We start from the raw sequence: 26757 nt of genomic DNA, 5'->3' as shown, positions 1-26757 counted from the left end.
GATGCCATGGGATAATTTGTGCAATCATTTAAAAATGTAATTAGAGTGTCATTCACCCAGTAAATATTTATTCAACACCTTCAGTATCCTATTCTAGACTCTTATATTGCTGAACAAAACCAACAGAAGGGTTTGCTCTTTTGTAGCCTTGATGTTTCTAAAATGCTAGGACCACAGAGGTTTGGTCCAGGGAAGCAAGAATGGCTTCATCAGACCTAGATATTGAAGAAGGATACATAGGAAACCATCTGAAACAGAAAAGGGTAGAGTGCTTCAAAAGCCCTGGGCAGGACTTCCCTGGTGGTGCAGTGGTTAAGAATCCACCTGCCAATGCAGGGGACACGGGTTTGAGCCCTGGACTGGGAAGATCCCACATCCCGCGGAGCAACTGAGCCCATGCACCACAACTACTGAGCCTGTGCCCTAGAGCCTGCATGCCACAACTACTGAGCCCGCGTGCCACAACTACTGAAGCCCGTGTGCCTAAAGCCCGTGCTCCACAACAAGAGAAGCCACCGCAATGAGAAGCCCGCGCACCGCAGTGAAGAGTAGCCCCCACTCGCCGCAACTAGAGAAAGCCCGCACACAGCAATGAAGACCCAACGCAGCCAAAATAATAAATAAATAAATAAATTTATATTAAAAAAAAAAAAACAACACAAAAGCCCCGGGCATCACACAGACAAAGACAAAGAGAGTTAAAGGTTGGCCTGAGTTTGGTTTGGAGGAAGGTGGTGACAGGGTAGGGTGAGGTCAAACTGAGAAGATAATTTATATAATCTCATCAGTCAATTGGTACTTCTTAACTGTACTGCTTCATCCTGTATCACGCTGTGTTCTGCTTGATACTGTATTACTCTGTTCTTTTGTTGGATTTGAGGCATGTTGTCCTCCTCTCTCCAAAAGACTGAAAACCCCTTGAGGATAAGGATTATGGCACTTCCTTCACAGGACAAGGCACATACTGAGTAATAAATAAATGTGGAATTAAACTTTTCTTTCTGTCTCCCTTTCATTGCTATCCTCGTTACCCACATAGACAATTTGCGTCTATTTTCATTGGACTTTAATTAAATCTTGGCTGAAAGAATAGGAGAGCAGAAAAAGAAAGGAGGCGTGGGTCTGGAGAGAGCGATTTTCCTGTTGTTTTATGTTTTATTAACACTCAGTGGATCAGTATTCAAATGTCCAGATTGTTCTGCCCTGTCTGTGGGTTTCAGGACACCTTTGGGTGCTTGACTTGGAGGCATGACTCCTCCTGCCAGTTTAAGCCACGTTCAATGACCTGGGGTTGGTTACAAGAGGAATAATGCCTACTTTGTTGCCCTTTTTTTACCCTGGAATTTATGATTCTGGGAGCTTTATAAAAGTCCAAGAAGGAAGGCAACACCATTTACATTTCAGATGGGAGAGCTCTTCTCCTACACTGGTCTATGACTTCCTCATTTTGGAATGTGGAGGAAAGGAGCAGAAAATCATACCAGACTTTGTTTCTTCATTTTACTATGGCTAGGCTTTTACAAAAACATGGAGAAGAGCTACAGTATAGTTTTTGTGGGGTTTTGTGTGTGTGTGTGTGTGTGTGTGTGTGTTTTGTTTTTTCCTAAAGGAAAACAGGGGACCTGTGTTATAAACAGTTGGGAAAAGTTTGAATGACTGTGTATATGTGAATGCAAATGTGTGTATTTGTTTGAGAGAGAATTTCAGAAAAAATGAAAATAAGATCAATGAAGTCCATTTTGGAATAAAATGTGGAATCCGAACACAGAAATAAATCTTGACCTTTAAAGTCATCTTCTTGGTTGTCATCTACTTATTTCAGTAAATCCACTGTGATCCAAAATATACTTTTAAGCTTACAGCATCCCTCACACCCACCCCAAGCCAGTGTACCTGCCACATTATGTACATCCATACTTTTTTAAGCCTGGACTCTCCATCTGAGAATCTATTACGTCTTCTATACACTGAACTCCGAATGACTTTGGGATTATTTCCAAATCTGAAAATCCATTTTCAAAGTATGATTATTTGTCCCCACTGGGAATATTTAAAGAATGTGTTGCAGCTTTGGGGATGGTTAAAGGGATGTGTTTGTGTGTGCCTGTGGGTATTTTCACATTTGTGCATCTACACCAGTATGCAATATTTATTTTCTCGACAGTGACTATGGTTATGAGAGACATGGAGAAAGCCATTGTGTCCCAGCTTTCTGGTACAATCCAGCATCCCCGTCAAAGGACTGCAGCCTTGGTCAAAGCTACCTTAACAGCACTGGGTAAGTAAAACACCTGAAGGAACTCCACTCACTGTTTCCCTGTTTCCCTAAGTTGGGATCAAAGGAGGATTCCTACTGAAGCAAAGTGGAGTGTAGATAGAGTTTGTTTGTAACAGGTGGCTTCTGAGGAAAGCTGAAGGGTTCTTTAGCTGAAGCTAGCTTTTTTGGAACATCAAAAGAAATTTCTAGAGGGGTGGGATAGGGAGGTTGGGAGGGAGACGCAAGAGGGAGGAGATATGGGAACTTACGTATATGTATAGCTGATTCACTTTGTTATAAAGCAGAAACTAACACACCATTGTAAAGCAATTATACTCCAATAAAGGTGTTAAAAAAAAAAAGAGATTTCTGATTACCCAGATTTCAGTACCTTTTGCTATTTGCCTCTGAAATACCATAGCTATTATTTGATCAGACCGTCTCTTTTGGAAAACGATGCCACCTTTTTTTCCAGACCCCGATGGAAATAAATTAACACTAGTGATGTGCAGATACTACAGTGCTTTCTAGCGATAGATGAACCGAAGCTCTTGTAGACTGATGATGAAAACTTAGAATGAAAAGTCAAAAGTCCCATCCTAGAAACTCCTGGAATAAGAAGGTCAAGGCACACTTTCTGTACTTGTCAAGTTATGTATGTTTCTCTCTTTGTTCACTTATTACTTACTCACTCAGATGCTTGAAAAAATTTTCCTTGGGGATCTGTTGTCTTCCCCTTTCCTTTGCCACTCCTATGACCTAGAACAGATTTGGGAAGTGGATTGGTGGTCTGAGACAGTGCTTTTTAAAATTTAATGTGCTGTGAATCACCTGGGGATCTTGTTAAAATACAGCTTCTGATTTAGGAGATCTAGAGTGGCATTGAGATTCTTCATTTCAACAAGCTCCCACGCGATGTCAGCATTGCTGGTCCTAGCACTAATCTTTGAGTAGCAAGGGACTAAAGTGCTCTGGAATTCAGTCTCAGCTCTTCCAATGGATCTTCTAACATCTCAGACAAGTTACTCACCAGCTCAGTACTTTTACCTTACTTGGTTGTAAAATAGTGGTAGGGGTACTATCTACCCAACTGATGTCTACAGAGGAAGAAAAAACATGATGGAAGAGATATATTGAGTGGTCTGAGATACTCTGAGAAACATACATTTTTTAGCCAAAAATTTGGTTCTTAGGGAGCTATTCCTGGGATCTGAGCTGAGGTTTAAGCACTGTTGATGTCATTTTATTTTAGATGAATGGTCTTAGGGATTTAAGCCACTCAAACTACAGATCCAGCAGCATGAAACTTCAAGACATGTGGTGTCAGAGACTAAAGTGCTAGGAAGTTTGAGGAAGAGGAATATAATGGGCACAGAAGATCAGCTACGCCACCAAATTCCCAACCAGAACATACCTGGACATAGCTGGAAGATAATTGCATTAGGACTTCTCATATGATCCTGTGACATGTGTAGGTAGACCCAAGTTTAAGCAAGTTAGGTGTACCAAAACCCCAAGTAGCCATCAAATAAATCAAGAATATGAAAGGGAAAAACTATTCATTTTTTTCAAAAGATTCACTACAGGTGAATCTCCAGGTTGCTTAAATGTTGGCTTATAATACAAATCGTCAAGCAGCTGGCCAGTTGAGGCTGAAGAGTTGGGTGATATCAAGTGTGCATTAGGACATGATACCCACCAAAATATCTATCATAGGTAAAACTCAATATCTTCTAAATGACTAAAGCTCAGCAAGAAGGTATAGGTTAGAAAAGTTTGATTATATAGACCAGTGTTGACCAAAAGAACTATAATACGAGCCACATATGTAATTTAACATTTAAAAATAGCCACACTGAAAAAGTTTTTCAAAAAAGGTGAAATTAATTTTGATAATATATTTTATTTAACTCAGTATGTCCAAAATATTATCATTTCAACACACACCACTAACCAAGTTCTCAGTAACCACAGGTGGAAAGTGGCTAGCTTATTGGACAGAGCAGCTCTAGAACCATTATGAATTCAGTTGACAATTAGAAATAATATATTGATATATCTATAAGAGGATATATTGTAATTGCATATGAGGCAATAACTACATATAGCATTTGCTTGACATCCTCCTGAGATCTCTGGATGGAGATGTGGGGCTGGTAATTCAGCAGTATGTGAGGGGCAGGGGGAGAGGAAATATCAGGGATGGTGGAGGACTAGTATCACTCCTAAGGAATTTGCTTTCACCTGCTTTCAAGGCCACCAGAAAAAGGCAACATGGATGGACTGGTTGATTACTCCTGACACACAGGGTGAAAGAAGATGTGATGTGATGATGGTGATGATGGTGGTGGTGGTGTCTGTGGTGCATTTAGTTTATGTGGTTTTACCAGAGTATTGATTTTGTGCAGCCTTACAGACAGTGATGTGCCTGGAAATAAAGTCTGTCGTGCAGGTCAGGTCTGTGGGCAAGCTCTCGGCTTCACGTGCTGGGGTCAGTGGTCAAGCGAGATGACATGTCATCACTGTGCGCAAAGATGCCCTTAACCTAGAAGGTCACAGCGTTTACGGGGAGGTTTTCCCATGCAAGCTTCTTCTCTGAGGCAGTTTTACCACAGCAGGATCAAATAGGAGTTTCAAACTTGTGCTTCTAGTCTGGCATTGGTGATGAGTGAGAAATGAAATATTAACAAGGAGAGAAGATGTGCTGTAGAAGAGCCCAGTGGCTCCAGAGTAAGGGCTATTAGGTATTAGGGGATGGGATGATGTCCTGGGGGTAGAGGGAAGACCGGAAGAGGCTTCCTGAGTAGTCACAGTTAGAAGAAGGCTGATCTTCTAGCTGCTTTCTGGCCTCAGGGAGGTAGGCACAAGTCTCTCCATCACAGAGAGAAGCACCTGCTTTCCTTGCTTCCCTAGTCCAGTGGGTCTGTCTCCTCCTGTATCATGTGTGAGTCAGACATTGATTTTTCTTGCCTGGTTTAGACACTGATCCGATCTGCGTTTCACCAGGTAGGATCGATAATAACATTTAAGGAGCTGCTCTTCCTGAGATGGAGGGATAGCGGTTTCTCAGCGTTTGCTTAGCATCCTAAATGGCTGCTGTCTTTGGGACTCAGTCTTTAGATGCAGCTGTGCGGAATCTCTGTCTCACTCTTGTTCTCCTGCACGCTCTGCCATACGCACTCCTGCGAGGGTGCACACACTGGCACAAACCCCACCACTGACGATGGTCAATACCTCTCAGGTACCGGCGGATCGTGTCCAACAACTGCACAGACGGACTGAGGGAGAAGTACACTGCCAAGGCCCAGATATGCCCGGGAAAAGCCCCTCACGGCCTCCACGTGGTGACGACCGATGGGCGCCTGGTGGCAGAGCAGGGGCACAATGCGACCTTCATCATCCTAATGGAGGAGGTAGGGGAGACCCTCTTGCGTCTCTGAGGTCAGAACTCACAAGCAGGTCATTGCCCACTTCCAGGTGGGAAGAGAAGAAAGGTCATGTTTTCCCACCAGTCCTTGTAACAAAGTCAATGGTGAGAAGTGAAGACTCCTGGGAGAAGATGGAAGGGGTGAAAGAGGCCTTGGAATATTTAGGGACCCTGTTCCCTTCATCCCACAATACAGAAGTGGGGCCCCCTTGTCTCCGGGCAGGTGCAGATTTGAATATATTCTTTGAGGTATCCCTTTAGGGTCTGCATCTTTGGAGGAATGTTTATTATCATTAGACTGTGTACTGTAAACTTTGCCGGAAGAAGGGAATTCACATTTTTTTCCTTTTTTTTTTTTTTTTTAACCTTTAATCCCACTGATTAGAAAAGCCCACAAGGCTTTCAAAGGGTCTTGAAAGTATGAGTGTGAGGGTGGGGGACAGTGATCCTAACCCTTTAAACTTATTTTTATAAAGAATGTCATATGAGTTGATTTTCCATCAGCTACCTGCTCCATTGGTTCACTTTTTAGGTCTTCTGCAATCTGGGCAGTAAAATCAGACTGCGTTCGTTCATTCCAGGGTAGAAATAGCTCTGCTGTATGCTTCTTGCTTCCTATATGAGTTGTTTCATCTGTTTCCAAACCAGGGAATTTTTCAGGCACTCCTTTCTGAGGTGCTGGGGCAAGAAAACTTGCCTGATTTACAAAGCCATCTAAATTTAAATGCAAATTACTGTGTGCTCTTGAGAGCTTGGAAGGAGACCAAAGCAGGCCAGGAGTTTTTCCCCTAACTCTGAATACTTTAGAGACCTTTAAAGTCTGGCTCACACTGGACAGGACGGTGAGGGTTCCTTTTCCTGGACTGACAGATTCTTTAGGCTTCATACACACTGGGTGCTTGAATTAAAGAAATTTAATATTCAGAGGAGGTGATTATCACATTCCCACTAGGAAGTTTCCAGGACCAGCTCTATAAAAACTTCTCTTGAATAGATGTGAAGAGCCATGATCTTATCCATTTGAATTGCCTTCAGTTCATTTCCACTTTAATTTATATTCATAAACTCAAGGGTAGTTGACATTGTGTAGGGGGCAAGGTAGCACCTATCAATATTTTACTCACATCTGGGTTGCCACGGGGGAAGAGACAGAAAGTCAAACTGTGATGAATGCACATTCACTGGGCAGATAATTCCAAAATGATGTATTTCTCTTTTTATTCCATCAACCATCTTTGTTAATAAGTAGAGAGACCCAACTCTTCTTTTTCATCCAGGATCCTTATCTGATGGTCAGGTTCAATTGAATTTATCCAGAGTGTTGGCCCAATAGAGTGGAGAGAAGGACAAGAAAGGATGGGGTTCAATATCAGCCCTTAATAAGCTAAGGATCAACTTGGGATGGTAAGATGCACTCAACTGAACCACTGCCATCACCTCCTCAGGCAGCACCCGGGGGCTCTTAGCGTCCCAAGAGGCAGAAATATCTGTGAGCTGAGATGGTCAAAAAAGACTTTACAGGCTTCCCTGGTGGCGCAGTGGTTGAGAATCTGCCTGCCAATGCAGGGGACACGGGTTCGAGCCCTGGTCTGGGAAGATCCCACATGCCGCGGAGCACCTAGGCCCGTAAGCCACAATTACTGAGCCTGCGCGTCTGGAGCCTGTGCTCCTCAACAAGAGAGGCCGCAATAGTGAGAGGCCTGCACACCGTGATGAAGAGTGGCCCCCACTTGCCGCAACTAGAGAAAGCCCTCGCACAGAAACGAAGACCCAACACAGCCATAAATAAATAAATAAATAAATAATTTTTTTTAAAAAAGGCTTTAGGGAAGAGGGAGCTTAGGCAGGTTTAGGGAAACCCAAGGTCAACAGAGCACAGGTCTAGTTTCAGCTGGTATGCAGTATTCATCTGTAGAATGGAAATAATCACCCTATCTCATAGAGTTACTGTAAAGATGGTATTATATAATATGTGATTAGCATAATGCTTGGAACCTAATAATAAATTCTAAAAAATGGGACATTAGACAATTATAATTATAGCATGGTGGTTGAAAGTATTGACACCAGACTGCCTGGGTTCAAAACTTGGCTCTTCCAGTATTGGCTTCAAAGACTTTGATCTAATTACTTAATTTATTTTTGTCCCCATTTTAGAAATGGGTCCAGTAATACTCTCTACATTATAGAGTTGTGAGGGGATTAATTGCTTAGAACTGAAAAGAAACTTCATCAGTATTAGCTGTTGCTAGTACTACTACTACGATGATGATGAGGAGGACGACACAGGAGAGAAATTATTAAACAATGTATATGAGGGAGCCAGGGGAGCCCTTGGCTTCCCCAGTTCATAGCTTCACAGAGGCTCTACCTTATCCACAATTGCCGGTGTCAACCAAATCAGGCTGCCGCAAGCTTGGGCATACAGGGGCAATAGGTCCATAGTACCTGTTCATAGTGCCCAGTAGAGAGAGTCTGATGATTGTGTCGAGGGTGTTTCAGCCCTCTGGGAGAGATTAGGGCCTCAAAGGGTGATGCTGAAGACGCAGGACCAAGTATCAAATAGGAGTCAGGCTGGACCATGTGAATGGGCCCAGGCCAACTGCTATTCCACCTTGCAGGGTGATCTCCAAAGGACGAACATCCAGCTTGACTTTGGCGATGGGATTGCAGTGTCCTATGCTAACTTCAGTCCCATTGAGGACGGCATCAAGCACGTGTACAAGAGTGCGGGGATCTTCCAGGTGACGGCCTATGCGGAGAACAACCTGGGCTCAGACACAGCTGTCCTCTTCCTGCACGTGGTTTGTAAGTAGCATGAGCCATCGCCTCTCTCACTTTCTTCCCAGTTGACAACTCCCTTTGTTCAGACTTCCCGGGATTCCAAGCCGAGCAAGATTTGGTGTGACTACTACCCCAAATGATGACCCCAATCAAAAGACTGAGATGTGACCTCATCTGTGTTTGAGTTTCATAATACTAAAGTAGGCTGATTATTTTGAAAGTTTGGATAACATTACCACTTGGCCTCTCTTTTCAGCTGCACTCTGTTCTGACGTAAGTAAGTGTGCGCATGCAAACACATTCAAGTAAAAGTCCCTTCCCTTTGCTTTGGAGACTCCTGACGTAGAGAAAGAGGGAACTCATCTGATTCGCAGCCACAGGTTCATTTTCAAGCTACTCTGAGTGAAGAGAGCACAAATCAAAGTAAATTGTTCTCTCCGTTGGAAGAGCCGAAGAAGGGTTAAAGAAACCCATGCCCAGATTGTTTTGAATGTAGAACTGAACACACAAAATAACTTAATTCTTACATCCGAGGTTACTTCAAGTTTATCCCAGGTGTGAATAATTCTAAGAACTCACCAACATATTTTTCTTGTTCTAGAATGTATTTCATGGCTATTGGCTGTTGCTTGGCACAAACCAAAACAACAGTTGAAGTTCCAGAATTGTGTGTTAGTCCTGGAAGTATTTTGTGCCTTTGCTATCTTGGGACTTGACTCATATAAACTGAAACTTAATATGATTTTAGAATGTTGGGTCAAGGAAGTGTTGTTAGGGGCCGTTATTGGTTTCCTATACGTTATAGTGATACTCATGGGTCTAAGGACTTCTATGGTTCTTACTTATATACTCCACGATAGTTTGGGTGGTAATATGCTACATATGATGAAAATTAAATGCTTTAAAAGAATCTAGGTGAAAACAAGGGGAACCTTTTCAATTAACAACTCAGTAAAGATATAAACACTACTGTATAAACAACCTACACTTAAAAGGCCCCTGGCAAACAGTGACCTAGCTGGTCTCCTAGCATTCTGGTCACAATAGTAGCATAAGGACCAGCAGTGACGGGGGAAGTGCCTGGAGAAAGACCCGGATTATATGTGTTACATCCTTAAAGACGCCACACTACATGACCATGAGATAAATGATTTCTCCTCTGGGTCTTCTGAACTTCAGTTTCAAAATGCCTTAATTCTAACTGACACCTTGCTTCACGGGGATCTTGTAACAATAAATAGGAAACACAAATAACACACCCAATCATTCACTAATTTATTCAATGACTATTTGTTGAGTTCTTAATATATGCAAGGCCTTCTGCTAGGCACTGGGAGGCAACAGTACAGAGATGGCCCTGCCCTTGCGGAGTTTACATTCTGGTGAGGGAGGGAAGGTACTGTGAGAAACGGACCACCAATAGCCCCAGGGGAGATAACCACACCACACCAACAATAATAATTCTGTGTCAGAAGCACCAGGTCAGAAACCCAGGTGGGTGGTGTGCAAGGTTTTTATGAGCCAAGTTTAGAGCAAGGGAGACCTGTGTTTGAATTCTGATCATATCCGTTTGTGAAATGTCTACTGTCAGTCAACTTTCTTAGTGCTTACAAACCCCTGATTCCTCGCCTTTAATACTTAGATGATAGCAAGGCTACGAGAATCAAATTGGATTATGTGTATGTGTCAGGTGTCCCCAAGACAACCCCTCCCAGGTTTAGTGATTTGCTGGAAGGACTCATTAAGACTCAGCATATAGTCATACTTCAGACTATAATTTATTACACTGAAAGGAGACACGTCGAGATCAGCAGAGGGAAGAAGGCCAGTGGGACAGAGTCTGGAGGAAACTAGGTGCAAACTTCCAAGAGTCCTCTCCCCATGGAGTCACATAAAACATGCATAATTCCTCCAGCAATGAGTTGTAGCAACACATATGAAGGGCTATTTACCAGAGAAGTTCATTGGCGACTCAGCGCCCGTGGCTTTTATTGGGGACTGGTCAAGTAGCCATCCTCTGCCTAGGGTATACCAAAATTCCAGACTCCCCGAGGAAAGCATTTTTTCAGAATAAACCCTATCATTGGTAAAAAAAAAAAAAAAAAAAAAAAATAGTCTAGGCAGAGTGAACCACTCTTATCAGCTCACTGTTGACTGGAAACACTCCCAGAGCCAAGTTCCCAGATGCCAGCAAAGGGCCACAGGTCTTTCTAAAGATGATGATCTCAGGTCAACATCAATGTTTTTCTGCACAGTGTGCAAAATGCCACTTAGCACCCAGCCTGGCACATGATGAATGTTACCTGCTCTAGTAACTACTAAGTACTTCCTATTCACTTTCTACCTGACACTTCTGCTGCATTTAAAAATGAAGACAAAGAAAAAACAGTTTCTTTCCTCTCTTCCAACGACCTGCCCCACCCATGTTCCTAATTCTGCCAAGAGTGTGCCTTGCCTGCCAGGCACAGTGACCAATGTATTTCAGTGGCAAAAAAACACAACAGCAGGGAACAGGTTTATACTGTGGGTTATGTGTGTGAAGGAGGAAATGTCCCTTGAAACTTTTATCGTGCTCATAATTCCCTCCAAATCAATCATGGCTGCATTTACCAGCCAGTTATTATAGTGGAAACTGCTCTTGGCCTCATCTTGGGCCATTAGTTAACAAAGGTAGTTGTTAGCCCCCCCATAATAACCAATCTCGCACAGATTATTAGATTTTTATCAAAAAGAGCACTCTTTGACAGTGAGGATTTTAGGAGTTTGCTATGTTCCCTCCTGAATCCCTCAGCTCTCTTCTCCCCGATCCATGGTTTATCTGTAGATTGAAGTCTGGAGCTTCTGGCTCAGGTTCTTTGCCCTGAAAAGCTGTTTGATGTTGTTCCTTGAGATTATATTTACCCAAATGTACTTGTCCTGAAGCTGGCATATATGTGGCCGTGCTTGATGGTGTTCTAATTCGTGGAAGCCCCACCCCTTTTGTGTTTGGCATGAATTTAGGGAGAAGGAGGTCTCATTTTATATTTTGGGGTATCAGAGTACCCAACAATGCAAGCCCTGGTTGACCTGAAGCCTCTGAGTGACCGAAAGCTGAGAAGTCTGTCCAGGGCCACGAGTCATAGCGACATCACTGAACTGTGGAAAAGCCCAGGGTTCCCATGAGCTGGCCAGGGGAATGGACTCCATGCATTTTGAGGGAGAGAGATAAGACAGCAGCGTTATCTAAAAAATAATACAAATGAGCTTATTTACAGAGCAGAAACAGACTCACAGACATAGAAAACAGACTTACGGTTACCAAAGGGGAAGAGGGTGAGGGATAAATTAGGAACATGAGATTAACAGATACACACCACTGTATGTAGAACAAATAAGCAGCAAGGATTTATTGTGTAGCACAGGGAACTATGTTCAATATCTTGTAATAACCTATAGTAGAAAAGAATTGAAACAGAATATTTATATATATGTATATGTGTATAACTGAATCACTTGGCTGTACACCTGGAACTAGCACAATATTGTAAATCAACTATACCTCAATTAAAAAAAAAAAGAGGCATTGACTTTGAGCATAAAAGGGTCCCCTTTCCCAGCAGGAGAAGAATGAGGGATGTGAATCTGGGCATGAAGAACAACTCTGAGGTGTTAAAATAAGACCCAGATTCCTTATCTCCCTCTTAGGACATGACCTGGCCAGGGCCCCCTTCCCATTACCTCATTCTCTTCCACAATGATCAGTAACACACAAACAACAAAGAGAGATAAACCAGGAAAACTCCTAAAAATGAGTAAGTAAAGCAATGAAAAATAGGCGGTATTTTCTCACACGTGTGTGTGTGTGTGTGTGTGTTTATTCTCACCAACAGTCAAACCATACCAAAATAATTAAACAGATTTACTCGTTGAAAATAATTAAACCTTCGGCCAAATGTGTATCTGAAGTGACAGGTTTGAAATTATTTGTTGAAAGAAATCTTGAGGGGCCGTATGTCTGGGGTCAGGTGAGAGAGCAGTAGACAAAGAATATTTTCATGCTGTAGATATACAGATTCACTTGTTGATTGTTCAGGAAAATACCATCTGGGAGGTGGCAAGCCAGTCTGGCTAATCTCCTCACCCAAACATCAGTCCCTGTCCAAACACCTTTTATCCCAATATAAATTTACTTACGACATAGGAGGTACCCGGTGAGACTCAGAACGCCCACTCTCCCAAGAGGGACTTCTACACAGTGATACACAGGAACAGCGATGATGTGGTGGTAGTGGTAGTGGTGGTGGTGGAAACAGTGTCAGCACATAATTAATTATATGACACCTTTAACATCCACGCATCACTTTCATATGTTCTTATTACTGTAAGGAAGGCAGGGGACAGCATAACAGTCTGTGTAGAGTCAAGGTTCTGTAAGATAGAGGAAAAGGTCATACAGCTAAAATTAAACAGGAGCAGAAGTGAAAAGTATCCATCTGTTTTCTTCCCTTTAAACTGAGCTGTCTCCAAAATAACCCAAGACATCAATAGTGAAGGCTGGGTGACCTGGAAAATGTCCCACCCATGAGAAGAACTCAAGGCCCCCAGGCTAAAGAGCTATCCATGCTACGGCTGTGACCTTTAGTCACTTTAGCTCATCAACACTATCATGGTGGAAACCAGGAAAATGTGCTCTGACTTAGTGTGGACAGATAATTAGAAGATTTTAATTGGATTTGGCTAAGTAGGAAGGATATAAGGAAGGGAAGAAAAGGAGGAAAGGAAGTAGGTAGCAAAAAAAGAAAACACAAAGGAAAAAGAAAGGGGTAAGGTTGGGGGAGAAAATCCCACAGAGTTAAAAAATAACCGATCTAACCCACAAAGGCAACGCTGATACACTAACATCTTCCAGCAGCATTTTCCTCTTCGCACGTTATTTTGGAAATGAATTAAATTAAAATCCTCACTTAGTATGCATAGGGTGGGTTCCAATCTATTCTCTTACTTGCTAGTTTAGAACCTGAGACTGCTTACATCAGTTTTCTGAGGAAGAAAAAAAAAATAGAAGCTTGGTCACCTTTTGGCAAGCAGCTTTTTAAATTATTATTTGGGAACCTGGCACTTATTTCTCCTTCAATTAAGGGAGATGGGCTTTTTCCTTTTTATAAAACAGCCTTGCGAGCTGCTGAATGACACCCACTGAGTGTTGCAGATGACAGGCACAATGGCCGATTGTTGAACAAGATGGGACCAATTAACAATTGAGGATCATGGCGGAGCCCTCCATACGATGCACTGACCCCCAATCACGATACAGGCTAATCGGCAGAAATGCAAGAGACCACTCTTTATCTCCCTATTTACTGACTAAGTGTCCAGTAAACTAGCTTTGTCCTTGGGCTGGAGGTTCATAAACATTCGAGGTTGGGCTCATCGGATGGAAATTAAATTCAGATGTCACTGAAAAAATCTGAAGCCCGATTTGAGTTCCCTATTATACGCGGTACTTCATTTCAAGTACACACACACACACACACACACACACACACACACACACACAAACACACATACTTCTCAACATCTGTGAGTTTGCAATCCTTGTTTTCTTATAGGTGATGGTAATAGAGGTTAAGATTAAGAATCTGGGAGTGTGATTGTTTGTTCATTCCAGGAATAGAAACATTGACATTGTTCTTCTTATTCCCTTAGGTCCCGTGGAGCACGTTCATCTCCGAGTTCCATTTGTTGCCATAAGAAATAAGGAGGTCAACATCAGTGCAGTTGTGTGGCCCAGCCAGCTGGGGACCCTTACCTATTTCTGGTGGTTCGGCAATAGTACAAAGGTTTGGCCCTTTCTGATTGGTGTCTGCTTAGGTCTATACTGAACGTTCCCATGTTCCAACTTCTGTGTTGATGTTGCGGGGGGGGGGGTGGGCGGGGCACAGGGAGGATGTGGGCAATAGGGGATACTTAGTGAAACTATGAATCCACGTAATTGAATATGACATACCCTCCTACAGCAAGTTCATTGTTATAACAGGGAAAGTTCAAATAATCCTGAGGAAGAAAGGGTACTCGGAGAATCTGCACAAACCTGGTTGTTCTTGCTCCTCTAACCAATATTTCTAATATTGATGTTGCTCCCTTTTGTTCTAATCCCGGCCTTTCTACTCACCCGCTCTGTGATATCAAGAAAGTCATTTAGCATCTCTGAAATTAAGTGACACCATCTGTGAAATGTGAATTAGATATCTAAATGCACGGCAGTGAAAGTCAAATGGGGTAATAATGCACGTAAAGCATCTTTAGCAAGACCTACTAGGTGTTCTATTAGGGCCGGGTACTGATGTTCTTCTTCTTAGGCATGGTACTGATGTTGCCAAGTCTCAAAGAAAGGGACTTAAGGGCCAAACTCTGGACTTTGCAGATACTCCCTACTCCTGGCAACAGGTGATGTTGAAGCTTTTTCAAGAGTAACCACACTTGTACAACAGAAGCTGGGAGCAGTTTGGCTGAGGGTTCCTCAGCTTAAGGACTTCATGTTTTTCGCTCTTCCTGTTTTTGTCTTTGCATTTTCTTTAGTCATTCTTGATGTGATTGGTATTGCTCATCTTAGACCTTTACTTTAAAAAAAAAAAATTTATGAAAGATATATCAGACTCAGAAATGCTGGATATCTAAAGAAAGGGGAAATAAATATTCAGTTGCCGGTGTAGTAATTCCTTTTAAAAAGGAATGGAACAATGCCAGTTTTGTTTGTTTGTTATGAGATGACCAAAGAGAACTTCAGCTCTTGCATGATAAGAGTGGGAGATGATTCATCCCTGCTCTTATTTTAAATTAAAACAAAAATTTTATTGAAGTATAGTTGATTTACAGTGTTGTAAATCCTGCTCTTTTCTAGGGTGGTAGCATGATGTGGTTGAGAGAATACGGACCTTGGGGTCAGAGAGACAAGGGTTAGGTTTCTAGCACTGCTACATGTTTGTTATGTGAGCTTAATCAAGTGATTTGACCTAAAATTTAGTTCACTCAACAGCAAACTGGAGAGAATAATGCCTACATCATCTCGATTTTTGTGAAAACTAAGTAAGATACTATGTATCTCCCTGGCACAGACTAGTTTACTCACTAAATGGATGCTTTCTATTTTGGTATAAAAACTGACAGGATGGTTTGATAAAAGACTGAATTAGATTTATGGACCCAAGGGACAATTTCCTGTTTGCATCATTTGTGCTGTATACTTTCAAGTTCTTAGTATAGACTATGATGCTTTTGCATTTCTGGTGTTATTATTCACCAAGACAATAGGTAAGGAGGTTGATTAATGAGATTCCCCATTTAGTATATTAGAGAAGTGAAGCTCCCTGCGTGAGATGAGCATCCTGCGGTCAAACAGCTGGTTAGTTGTCGAGCCAGACCTAAACCCAGGTCTCCTAACTCCCATCTACCATGTACCCCCCAGCCCCAGGATGCTTTCTCTGCATCACTCTGTTTGGAGGTCACAGACCCTAAAATTCTGCTTCAAACACCAGCAGACATACGTGGTGAAAGAAAAAGAGAAAATCTTCTGGGAGGAGAGCATCAGAAAGAGAAAGATTTTAAATTCATTTCACCTCTGAGGATGTGAGGTTTGGGCTGTCCAGCCAGGGAGTTCTTTTCTGTTAGTGTTTGTTCACCTGTTGATCTTTACTGGGAGACAGCTGTGTGTAGGGAGGGCAGTTCTTGGCCGTCATGAACCCAATGATTTACTCAACAGCCCACAAGGAACCGAAGACAGTGTTTCTCTATAGCACCATTTTTTTCTTTGGGTGTTTATTCTAAGGCCTGAAATACCAGACAGTGTCTCATAAATATTTGATCAACAGAGAAGTGGACAAAATGATTGGAGAGTCTAGTTTCTATTTCTCTAACAATTATCTATTAGTTTGAACAAATCACCTGATCTGAAGCTCAGTGTTGTTTTCTCTAAATCAAGGATACTAATATCTAATCCATGAACATCATTGAGTTATTATTTGAAATATCTTTCTATCTATATCTATCTATCTATCTAATCTATATTATGAGAGGGAAATTTTAAAATTGCAGAATGACATTATGGTTTTATTTTTTTAATTGAGGATGACCTGAAGTACTTCTTAGGTTAGGAATTTCCATCTATAAACTTGAGCATAAAGTGCTGTACAAATACCCAAGATCTCAAAGGTCTTACTAGTTGGTTTTTTCTTCCCAAAGAACCAAGAGAATGATAGTACATTAGAGGCATTGGAACAGAGTGGTTTTGAAATGAGACAAACCTGGGTTGGGGTCCAGGCTCAGATTCTCCTTGCTGTATGCCTTTTGTCAAATCAGGTAACTTCTCTGTGCCTTAGTTTTGTTCATTGTGATGTCAGAATAAGACTGGTAGCTACTACACTCTAACATTGCGTTGAGGATTAAGTAAAGAATGACGTTTAAGTGCTTAGAACACATTCAGTCACTGTCGTGCTCATCCTTGGCATCAATGGCATCTACATCTCAGTGGCAAAGCTGACATGGTTCTAGAGATTTCCCTCCCACCTTCAAGCATCGTTATTCCATCCATTTAAAAGAGGTACATTTGCAGTGCTTTTGCTAGCACCATGACAGAAACACATCAGTGTGGCCACTGTGCCCAGAAATTGATCTAGTGAGCATTGTATTTTCCTGGCAAATGAATGAGTGTCTTTGGGTGTCTTGGTGAGTGCTCTGAGTGTCGAGCTATGTGGTTACCTTTGATGAAAAAACCGATCTGTAAAAGGAGCTAATACTAATTTTGAGCATTTCTTTCTAGCATTAGCCTTGCACTAAGCTCTTCATATATATTATTTAATCATCAGAACATCACTGATGAAGGAGAAATTATCCCCTGTGTATGTGTATGTGTATGTGTGTGTCTGTTTCTATGTGTTGTGACCAGGTGAATTGGATTGGACAGGTTTGCCCAGGTGGTTGAATTAAATCAACCTCCCAATAAGAATCAGTTGATTCCCCACAAACCTTTAGAGCCAGCCCTCTGCTTGGTGCCCTTAGGAATGGAAGAGCACTTACAGTCTTGTCTCTATCTTCAAGGAGATTACAATCCTGATGAGAAGGCAAGATGAGCACACACACACAATGATCGGTGAGCAAGTGTGATGATGTACGAATAAAGAGAAGAGAGCAAGCATTCCTGAAATCCAACTATAGGCCCATATACCTACAAGTCTATCAGCGGGAGATGTGAAATTGTATCAGTAGCTCCGTGGACCTTTCTCAAGAACCTGTATTTTGTGCTAGATCTTATGAGGAACACAAAGCAGTATAAATTCCATTTGTTGCCCTTAAGAAACAATCTATTCAAGAAGATGAGGTTAACATCCCAAAATAAATACTGTAAGGAATGGTAATAGGAATGTAACATTACTGGCCCAGCCAGGCAGCCTAGGGGGTGATGGATGCAGGGCTTCTTGGTCTTGGACCAAGTTGTGTATGAAGCTGGTCCTCAGCTGGCATTGAAGGAGTGGTAGAATTGAGACCAGAGAGAAGGGGAAGGGATTTGTGCCCACTGGTAAGGCTTTGGGCATGTTTGTGTTCTGTGTAGACAGACACTACCAAAGAGGGATTCATTTGGGGAGAAATTGCATAAAAAACTAAAACTGGGGAGGATAGATGACAAATGGCTTTGAATGACATAACCGGATGTGTTTTAGTTTGTCATAGAAACTTAGATTTAGGATAGGATAGTGGAAGATAGAACCAGATTCATGGACAGTGATATTTTCAACAATGAGATACTTTTGAAGAGTTTTTAGAGGTGTGTGTGTGTGTGTGTGTGTGTGTGTGTGTGTGTGTGTGTGTTTGAGGGATTTTTTTTTCCCCAAAACTATAAATTTTCAAAATACTCCCATAGTCATAACACATATTTAGGTACTATTTGCTTTATTTATTTTTGGTCCTTTTGTGTATTTTAGACTTTTCTCTCATGTAGTTCTCATCATAGCATATCCACAATTATATATCTTGCCTTCTCCACTTCATAAAGTAAAGCACTTTCCACATATGTAATCCGCTGAAGGTTTTAAGTGAGGCAAGTGTAGTGATTACATAGTCTGTCCAATTTAGGAATGGAAGGTTTTATCAAGGTATACATTTAAATTGTGGGGATTTTATAATATTCGATATTAACTTGACTTACTATGTATTGGGAGTCTGGTGTAGGCTGCATCCAGACATTTCCCTGAAGCTCCCTGATCCACTGGTCACGTGGGAATCTCCTAACTAGTTACTCAGAGCTTCGTTGATGTCTTGCTGGGCTTAGTGGATAATACATGACCTGTTGCACATGAGGGATCCTCTGTGGGCAGGGATGCAGCCTGCAGCCTAGGCAGGACATGAGCCTTGCTGTGGGCTGGCCCTGCAGCTTGGACAAAACACGGAGAAGTCAATTGGCCGCCTGTTGGATTTGTGGGGCTCTAAAAGGCCAATCTGCTGGGATTAACAGAGTTCTGGCTTAATAAATGTGTCTGCTTGCCTAATAGAGTTAGTAAATGAACCTTAAAATACTTGATTTAATTTAGTGTTGTGCACTAGACATGGGTGGCCAGTGAAGGACTCAAGAATCCCGTGGAGTGTTCCAGCTTTGCAAGGAAGGTGAAATCAGCCATGATGTCACAACAGCTGATGAAAAACAAAAGCAATTTGGAAAACAAAATTAGCTTCTGCCATTTCCCTAGGGTGGAAGCCTGGGGCCTGTTACCTGGGGGCCAAGTGTTCACATTCAACACAGTTTGTTTGCTGTGGCTCAGAGCCCTGACTGGCTGGTGGGATGGCATACTCCCTCCCACCTCAGATGGCATTCCCTTGTCCTGCAGACTTGCATCCTTGTTTGGTTCCTGGATCTGCTAGGAAAGCAGCCAGATAGAGAGGAGACCAAATCTGCTGGGACAGGAGGAATTCCACTCGTCTCAGAAAGAGATGTCATTGCCTGGCACAGCACCATCACCTAAGCCTAAGATAAGGCGAGTGTGCAGAGAAAGGAGAGCGGGGGCCATGTAGACCCCTGAGAGCTGAAGAAGATGACATGGTAGTCGTGCAGATTCCCTGAAGAGACAATGTGGAGAAAAGTATCCTGGGGCTGAGAGCTGGGAAGAGATTAGAGATAGCTGAGGGCAGTAACCAAAATGGAAGGACAATGTGATATAGTTATGGTCAGAGAGAGCAGTTCATGGGATCAAAAAAACAAACAAACAAAAAAACCCCACCACATCAATTATTCCTTTTTTGTTTTGTTTCTCTCCCAACATTTTATTATTAAAAACTTCAAACACAAACTAAAGTTGAAGTGAACATTCACATACCCACCATCTGTAGTCTGTCATTAACATCAACTGTGCTTGTTTTATCATGTCTATTTATCTGTCCATCCCTCTATTCAGCCATCAGCCGATCTTAAATTTTTGATTTATTTCAGGCACTTACATGCTTTGTCCTAAATGCTTTAGGTGGCAAATCATTAGCTAGAGTCCTTTATTTGTTTATACTTTTTCCCCCACAGGGGGTATGAAATGTATGAACAATGAAATATACAGATCTGAAGTGTGTAGCTCCTGAGTTCTGACAAAGGCATATACCTGTAACCCAAACTTCTATCAAGATATATAGTATTAGCATCACTCCCAAAAGTTCTCTCATGCCCCTCGTCAATTCCCACCCCAACCCCCAGAACCAATCACTATTTTCTTCATCATGAATTAGATTTGCCTTTTCTAGAACTTCATTAAATGTAATCATACCATGTGAATTCTTTCATATAAGGCTTCTTTCATTTCTTATGGTTTTGGGACTTATCCATACTGTTGTGTATATCAATATTTGTTCTTTTATGTTCATTGTATGCATATACTATGACTTGTTTATTCATTTTCCTATTGATAAATTCTCCTAGGTTCTTTTCAGTTTTTGGCTAGTATGAATGTACTGCTATAAACATTTTCTTTTGTTTGTGGATATTTTCTTTTATCTTGACTAAATCCCCAGGACTTCAATTGCTGAGTCATAAATATAAAATGTTACAACTACTTTGGAAAAAATTATCGCAATTTCTTGTAAAACTGAACTTTTTCCTACATCGTTGCACCATTGTACATCCCACCAAAAATGTATGAGAGTTCCAGTTGCTCCACATCCTCAATAATATTTGATATTATTATTTTTAAAGAAAATGTAGCCATTGTGTTTGGTATATAGAGGTATCTCATTCTCCTTCCAAAGAATATGACCTAGGTACTGAAGCAGTTGAAGGTATTCTGACAGGTAAGTCATAATGAGTTGACTAGTAGGAACTAGAAAATTTGCCAAAAGCCATTCATCAATCCTATGTGTTCTGATTCCTGAATAAGTCCTCATGACTTCTAACTCAAACCTTTAATTTAAAAGATAAAGACCTAAGGCACACAGTGGGGACAAATTTTGCCCAAGGTCATTCATTAAAATAGTAACAGAGCCAGAGTATCAAGTCTCTGTTCTTGTTATACTAAAGATGGCAACTCAGTGGCACACATTCTTCCTCTGTCCGTGGCTGACATTGCCATGCTGAGCCCAACTTGACTTCAGCTTCCTTCTCAACACAGGACACTAAACAGCCACTCTTGGCCCATGGGAGTTGATTTCCATCACAGAACCTACTTGTACCTCATCTGTTGTTTAATTAATAAGGCCACACCCTGGTGCGTATCAACATGGAGCCATAAGTATGGAGAAGCATGCTTGGGCTCTGGGGTTTACCCTTAGTTAAGAAAAAGAGCGTAACTCTTTCTATCCTCACTTCTTTCTTTCATTTAGCAAGCAGAGAAGAAAGGGTGTCAGAAAGCTTAGGGCAATATCTCTAATCCTGTCCAACTCCAGCCATCAGCCTGGTCATAAAATAGAGCAATAGAATATTAAAGCCAAGAAATCAAATGATTGTTTCAGAGGCCCAGTTGACAATTCTGAGCTAGAAAGGAATTTCAGTCTTGCAGGAGGGACGCTGTCTGAAAGCTGCCTCTCTGAGCCTCTGCAGGGTCCAGGTGCACGGGTGTGCTGTGTGAACAGTGGCCAATACCCACATTTTAAAAGGGAAACTCTACGCATCCCCAGCTGGCTACATCATTACTCTATCCTATTGTCGTCCTAACACACAGAGAGGAGAGAGGTCTGCTCATCTGCACTTGTGACATCTCTTCATGAGCTGCCTTAGAGAAGCCTCCTACTAATATGTCTTACCTTGCAAACACCAGATAACTCGAGAGGGCACTGGCTTCAAGATAATCACTGAATAATGACCCTTCAATCGCAGAATCTGCATTCTCTTCTCTCCAGTAAGCACCTGCTTCTATCAAGATCCTAATTCCCAAGAAAAAAAATATGCTTATTCTCTTTCTTTATCTTTGACAAGTCCCTGTCTGTTATGATCAAGGAAAGAAAACAGAAAAGGAAAAAAGATTAAAAAGTGAGCACAGATATGCATGTTTATATGTTTTCCAACTTATTTAAATTGTTAGAAATGCCTTGCAATGGAAAACACAGATATGACCAAATAAAATGTCAATAATATGACCATACATCCAAGTTATATACGGATCCTGCTAGATGTAAGACAATTTGCCAAGGGTGGTTGATACAAAAATAAATAAAATGTGGTCACTTCTATGAAAAATCTTACAGCCCGATGGAATACAGGATGAACATATAAGTGACACGGAATATTAGAGGAAAAGAGAAAAATGATCGCCTATTCCCAGAGTCACTAGGAATAGATTACAAAAGATGCTTCTACTTTGCCCCAGGAGAAGGAGTAGAATGACATGCAAAATCCAGGGTGCCCAGTCTTATCTTCATCTCTCAGAATTAACATTTTACAGTGCATTTCAAGTATATTAATGCTCTTCCTGGATACTGGATATACAATCACAGTTTTAGAAAGCTGTGCATTTTTTTTTTCCTTTTTCAAGTTAGGATCCCTTGGGGATATGCAAATGCTATGCAGATTGGTGACAGTCTGAGATTTACAGGAAAGGAGGGAATCTGATATCCCATAAAGGACTAAATCAGTGTTCCTGCTTCTCTATTTTAGCCCCTCATCACCTTGGACAGCAGCATTTCCTTCACGTTCCTAGCAGAGGGGACCAATACCATCACTGTCCAGGTGGCTGCTGGGAATGCCCTCATCCAGGACACGAAAGACATCGCAGTTCACGGTAAGCCCCGTGATGCCCCTTCCTGCCCAGCCAATGCCCTCCATACACCATAGCAGCAATCGCCAACTGCTTTGGAAATGCCCCAGGGCATAGGAAAATTAGGTAGGTCCACAAAAGGTATCCAAACATACTTCTTACCTTGCTCTTGAATAGATACGGAGGTTGTTAGAGAAGCAGATCACGGACAGGCATTTCTTGTCTTCTGTGATGTGTCTGCATCAAAACCTGATGGTCTCCTTAGACAGAGATGTATCATAAATTGAAGGAATGCTGAGCTGGAAAGACTATCATAGCAGCATCTAGATCTGATGACCTGCCAAGGTATCTTTCACACACATGTGGCATCCATTCTTTGTTAGGATGCGGACCAGTGATTTCAAAAGCTGGAGGAGGCATGGTCCCTGCTCTTGAAGAACTCACAGCTTAGGTACTAAGATGAACTACACAGAACTGATGTGTTTTCTTTGTCGTTTGAGATTCTGATCTTTGACCGCAAAGGATGAGACTAAGGCTGAGAATAGAAAGACAGAGCAAGGCAGGGGAGTGGTAAATAGGGCCACCATTCTGTTCTCAATCCTGGAGAACCACTCTTAATTATTAAATTTCTTTTAAATCAAATTGTGCTTCTACCACCATCCCACAAACCTCCCACATACCCTAAAAACAGCCACTATACCAGGGTTTTCCAGAAAGTTGTACTGGGTGAAGTATGTGACCCTCTGACTCAGTCTGTATTTCTTCCACCTCACCCCAGGTGAGTGCCTTTTCCTACAAGTCTGCAAACTTGAGGCTCAGGCTCTCTCATCGGGCACCTGGAAGACTTTAAGTAAACATTTTTATTGGAATGTAACTGGGAGTTTGGGGTTATTAGATGCAAACTATTACATTTAGAATGGATAAACAACAGGGTCCTACTGTATAACCCAGGGAACTATATCCAACCTCCTAGGATAAACCATAATGGAAAAGAATATAAAAAAGAATGTATATATGTATGTAATTGAGTCATTTTGCTGTACAGCAGAAATTAACACAACATTGTACATCAACTATACTTCAATTTAAAAAAAAATTTTAAATACAGAGAAGTGCACAGATCATAAGTGTTTTAGCTTCATGAATTATCACAAAGTGGACAGACCTGTGTACCTACCAATCAGACTGAGAAACTGAATGTTACCCACACCCTAGAGTTTTGACCTGTTTTCTAACCCCCTGAGGCGGTTTTTCTAGCAGGATCCATGGAACTAAGGGAAGGATAAGAAAAGGCTTTATTCTAATCTAGCCCAATTTATTAATGCTTTATTGTTCCCTCTGCATGATACCACCTGCAGCAGCAAAAGTCCCCTTCTTCGGGAGTTTCACAATTTTCTTGCATTGCAGATAATGTTCATTTACAAAAAGAAGTCCTTAAGATTTTAAAAACAAACAAAAATGGTAGGAGCACAAATTTACTTCCAGTCACCAAATGCCACTTTGTTTTAGAAGCCAAGAGACAGGCTGAGAGGAAGGAATTTGAGATGAGGCCACATGAAAGTCTGTGCCCTTTCCCTAAAGCACAGTGATCCTGGAGTCCCCTTGCCTATCACACCCTCTCTCAGCCTCACTCACACATGCTCTCTCCTTGCAGAATACTTTCAGTCCCAACTCTTATCATTCTCTCCTAATCTGGATTACCACAATCCTGACATTCCGGAGTGGAGGCAAGACATTGCCAATGTGATCAAGCGGGCTCTGGTGAAAGTAAGTTGGCTTTTTCTTTGCTTAAATGTTTATGAATAAAGAACAAGATGCTGTGGTCCAGAATACATTTTCATGGAAGCAAACCACCATTCCGCAGTTAAGATTATTTCTCTGTGAAAAGAGAGAGAGAAAAGAAGAATGGGGGAAGTGAAAGATGGGAAGGAAAGATGGAGAGATTAGGTGGAGAGAGACAGAGACAGAGAATCAGTCCGGTGTTCAAGGATGGGAAATTGGCCCCATCTTAATCCTAAATTTTTCTAAGACAGCAAATTGACCCCTTTAATGAAATGATGGCTGGGCCACTCATTGAGTCTTTACTAGTATCATTCATTTGGTTGGCTGTTTGCCCACCAAGGTTTGGGGTTTTTTTGTTTGTTTGTTTGCTTTTGTTGTTGTTTTTTAACCACTCAGACTTCAAGACTCCCACTGACCATATGTGGCCATCAGAAGGCTGCAGGTCAGGAAACAGAGCATGGCAGCAGACTCTGGGGTTATAGAGTTTGCCCAAGGTCATATTTTCCTTAGACAAAGTTGAAAGGGTTTTGTTAACCCTTTGCTCAGACCTAGGCACTGGACTATAATAGTGAATAAAACATGGTCAATTCAAATGTAGAGGTAAGTCTAATATGCAGCTAGTTCTATGGTAGAGGCATGGCCAGCATTTCAAAAGAGCACAGAGAAAAGCTCAGTTCACTCTGTCCAGGAAAGTTCAGGCTTCGCACACATTTGTGATTCAGCAAATACTTGTGAACTATTAGAATAGTCTTTGGAGGGGATACTTGAACTCTGTTTTAAAGGATAAATAGTAGTTAACAGAGAGAAGATGATGTCTTTCAGGTAGAATGAACAGCGTGTGCAAAGCCAGGCTCAGTGGAAAGCCCAGCATATTTGGGACATGGCAGTTTAGTGTAGCTAATCTATAGGTTATAAGGGCAGGTGTGAATGATGTTGAGCAGGGATGGATTGGTCAGTTTGTAAAGGGTCTGAGAAGCCAAAAGGGGTTTGACATACATCCCGTAGGCTCTGGGAAGTTGTTCTTTCTTTATTATATTGGGTTGGCCAAAAAGTTCGTTTGGGTTTTTCCGTCAGATGTTACAGGAAAATCCGAACGAACTTTTTGGCCAACCCAATATAAGTAAAAATTTCTGACAACAGATTTATGTTTCAGACACCCATTCTGGTGGCAATGCAGAGGATGGGCTCCAGAGGTGGGAAAGTGAATAGTGTAGGGGGAGATTTCACAAAAGATGACCAGTTAAAAGACTACTGTGATCCTGAAGAGGGACGATTCAAAGGCTACTTAGGCAGCTGAGCAATAGAATTGGTGACTAATAAAATAAGAGTGTGGATGAGAGGGAGGGAGAAACTTTCTGATTTTCAGAGTAGGAAGGAGAGGGTTTTCCTTGCCATTGATCAAGATGGTGACTGTGTAGGAGAAACATGCTTGGGGAACAGTAATCATTTGGTCTTTCATATGAATTTGGAGCACGTGAGAAACAACTGGATGAAGATAAGCAAGAGGGTTGAAGATATGGATTGGGGATCACGTGAGGTTTCCGTGGGAGGTAGCAATGTGGGAGCTGAGGCTGTGGGGCTCTGTAGATCCCCCCACCCCACCCTGAGAGGGAGAGTGGGCGGGGCAGGGATGGATGCTGACGCTTCCCAAGGCAGAAGAGGAAGATCCAGGCAAGGACATGGAGAAGGAGCTGCCAGGAAGGAAGAAGCACAAATAAAAGAGAATGATATGAGAGCATTCCTGTGGGCAGTTGTCCACAAGAAGAACTTCACCTCACATCTTTTTATAAAGGGATTGTTCCTAGAGAGGGCTGAAAATGAAATTGGTCTTGTATGCCTTCGACTGTGAAACATCCAGGATTGTGTGGGATTTTGTATGACTGGAGTTAGGTCCCTCCAAGGTCCCTAGCCAAGTGACGCACCCTGAGACCACTCTTCCCTGGGACACAGGGTCACACCAGCCACAACACTCAGAGGCGCGTCCCCTTCTCTCAACTGGGTGATTGTCTGACCTCAGTCTGGTCTCTGAGACTTACTTCCCCTGGCTGGTTAGGATAAGGCCATCTTTGCCTCCCAGTAGGAAACTGAGGCATCTGGCAAAGCCTCTTCAGGCTGCATGGGGATGCCTCCCCACTTTGGAGGGCTTTTCAGGCTTCTGACTATCGCTTGCCAGTTCTCTGCAGGTTGGCACTCTCTCTTTCCTGCATCACATTCCTGAGCGTTAACTCCAATCTCTAGTTCCAAATAAGAATCAGAGCTGAGCTAATGGGAGACAGTCCCTCCACTTCTATTCAATCCAGTGTCTATTCTTTCCT

The 26757-nt window shown here is 42.0% G+C and overlaps 1 protein-coding gene across 4 annotated transcripts in view; it reads left to right on the top strand.

Annotated features, from left to right (window-relative positions):
• Positions 1–26757, top strand: part of SORCS3 (sortilin related VPS10 domain containing receptor 3) — a 610389-nt gene that overhangs the window by 570948 nt on the left and 12684 nt on the right. For all 4 annotated transcript variants that reach the window (XM_082425089.1, XM_082425088.1, XM_082425091.1 and 1 more), the window contains exons 17-22: positions 2165–2278; positions 5499–5670; positions 8306–8492; positions 14154–14287; positions 22561–22684; positions 24315–24427. In XM_082425089.1, coding sequence (XP_082281215.1) covers positions 2165–2278; positions 5499–5670; positions 8306–8492; positions 14154–14287; positions 22561–22684; positions 24315–24427 — 844 coding nt within the window. The remainder of the gene's footprint in view (positions 1–2164; positions 2279–5498; positions 5671–8305; positions 8493–14153; positions 14288–22560; positions 22685–24314; positions 24428–26757) is intronic.

The sequence above is a fragment of the Balaenoptera physalus genome (assembly GCF_965194825.1).
Source record: "Balaenoptera physalus genome assembly, chromosome: 14".
Taxonomy (NCBI): domain Eukaryota; kingdom Metazoa; phylum Chordata; class Mammalia; order Artiodactyla; family Balaenopteridae; genus Balaenoptera; species Balaenoptera physalus.
This window is presented reverse-complemented; position numbering and strand designations above follow the sequence as displayed.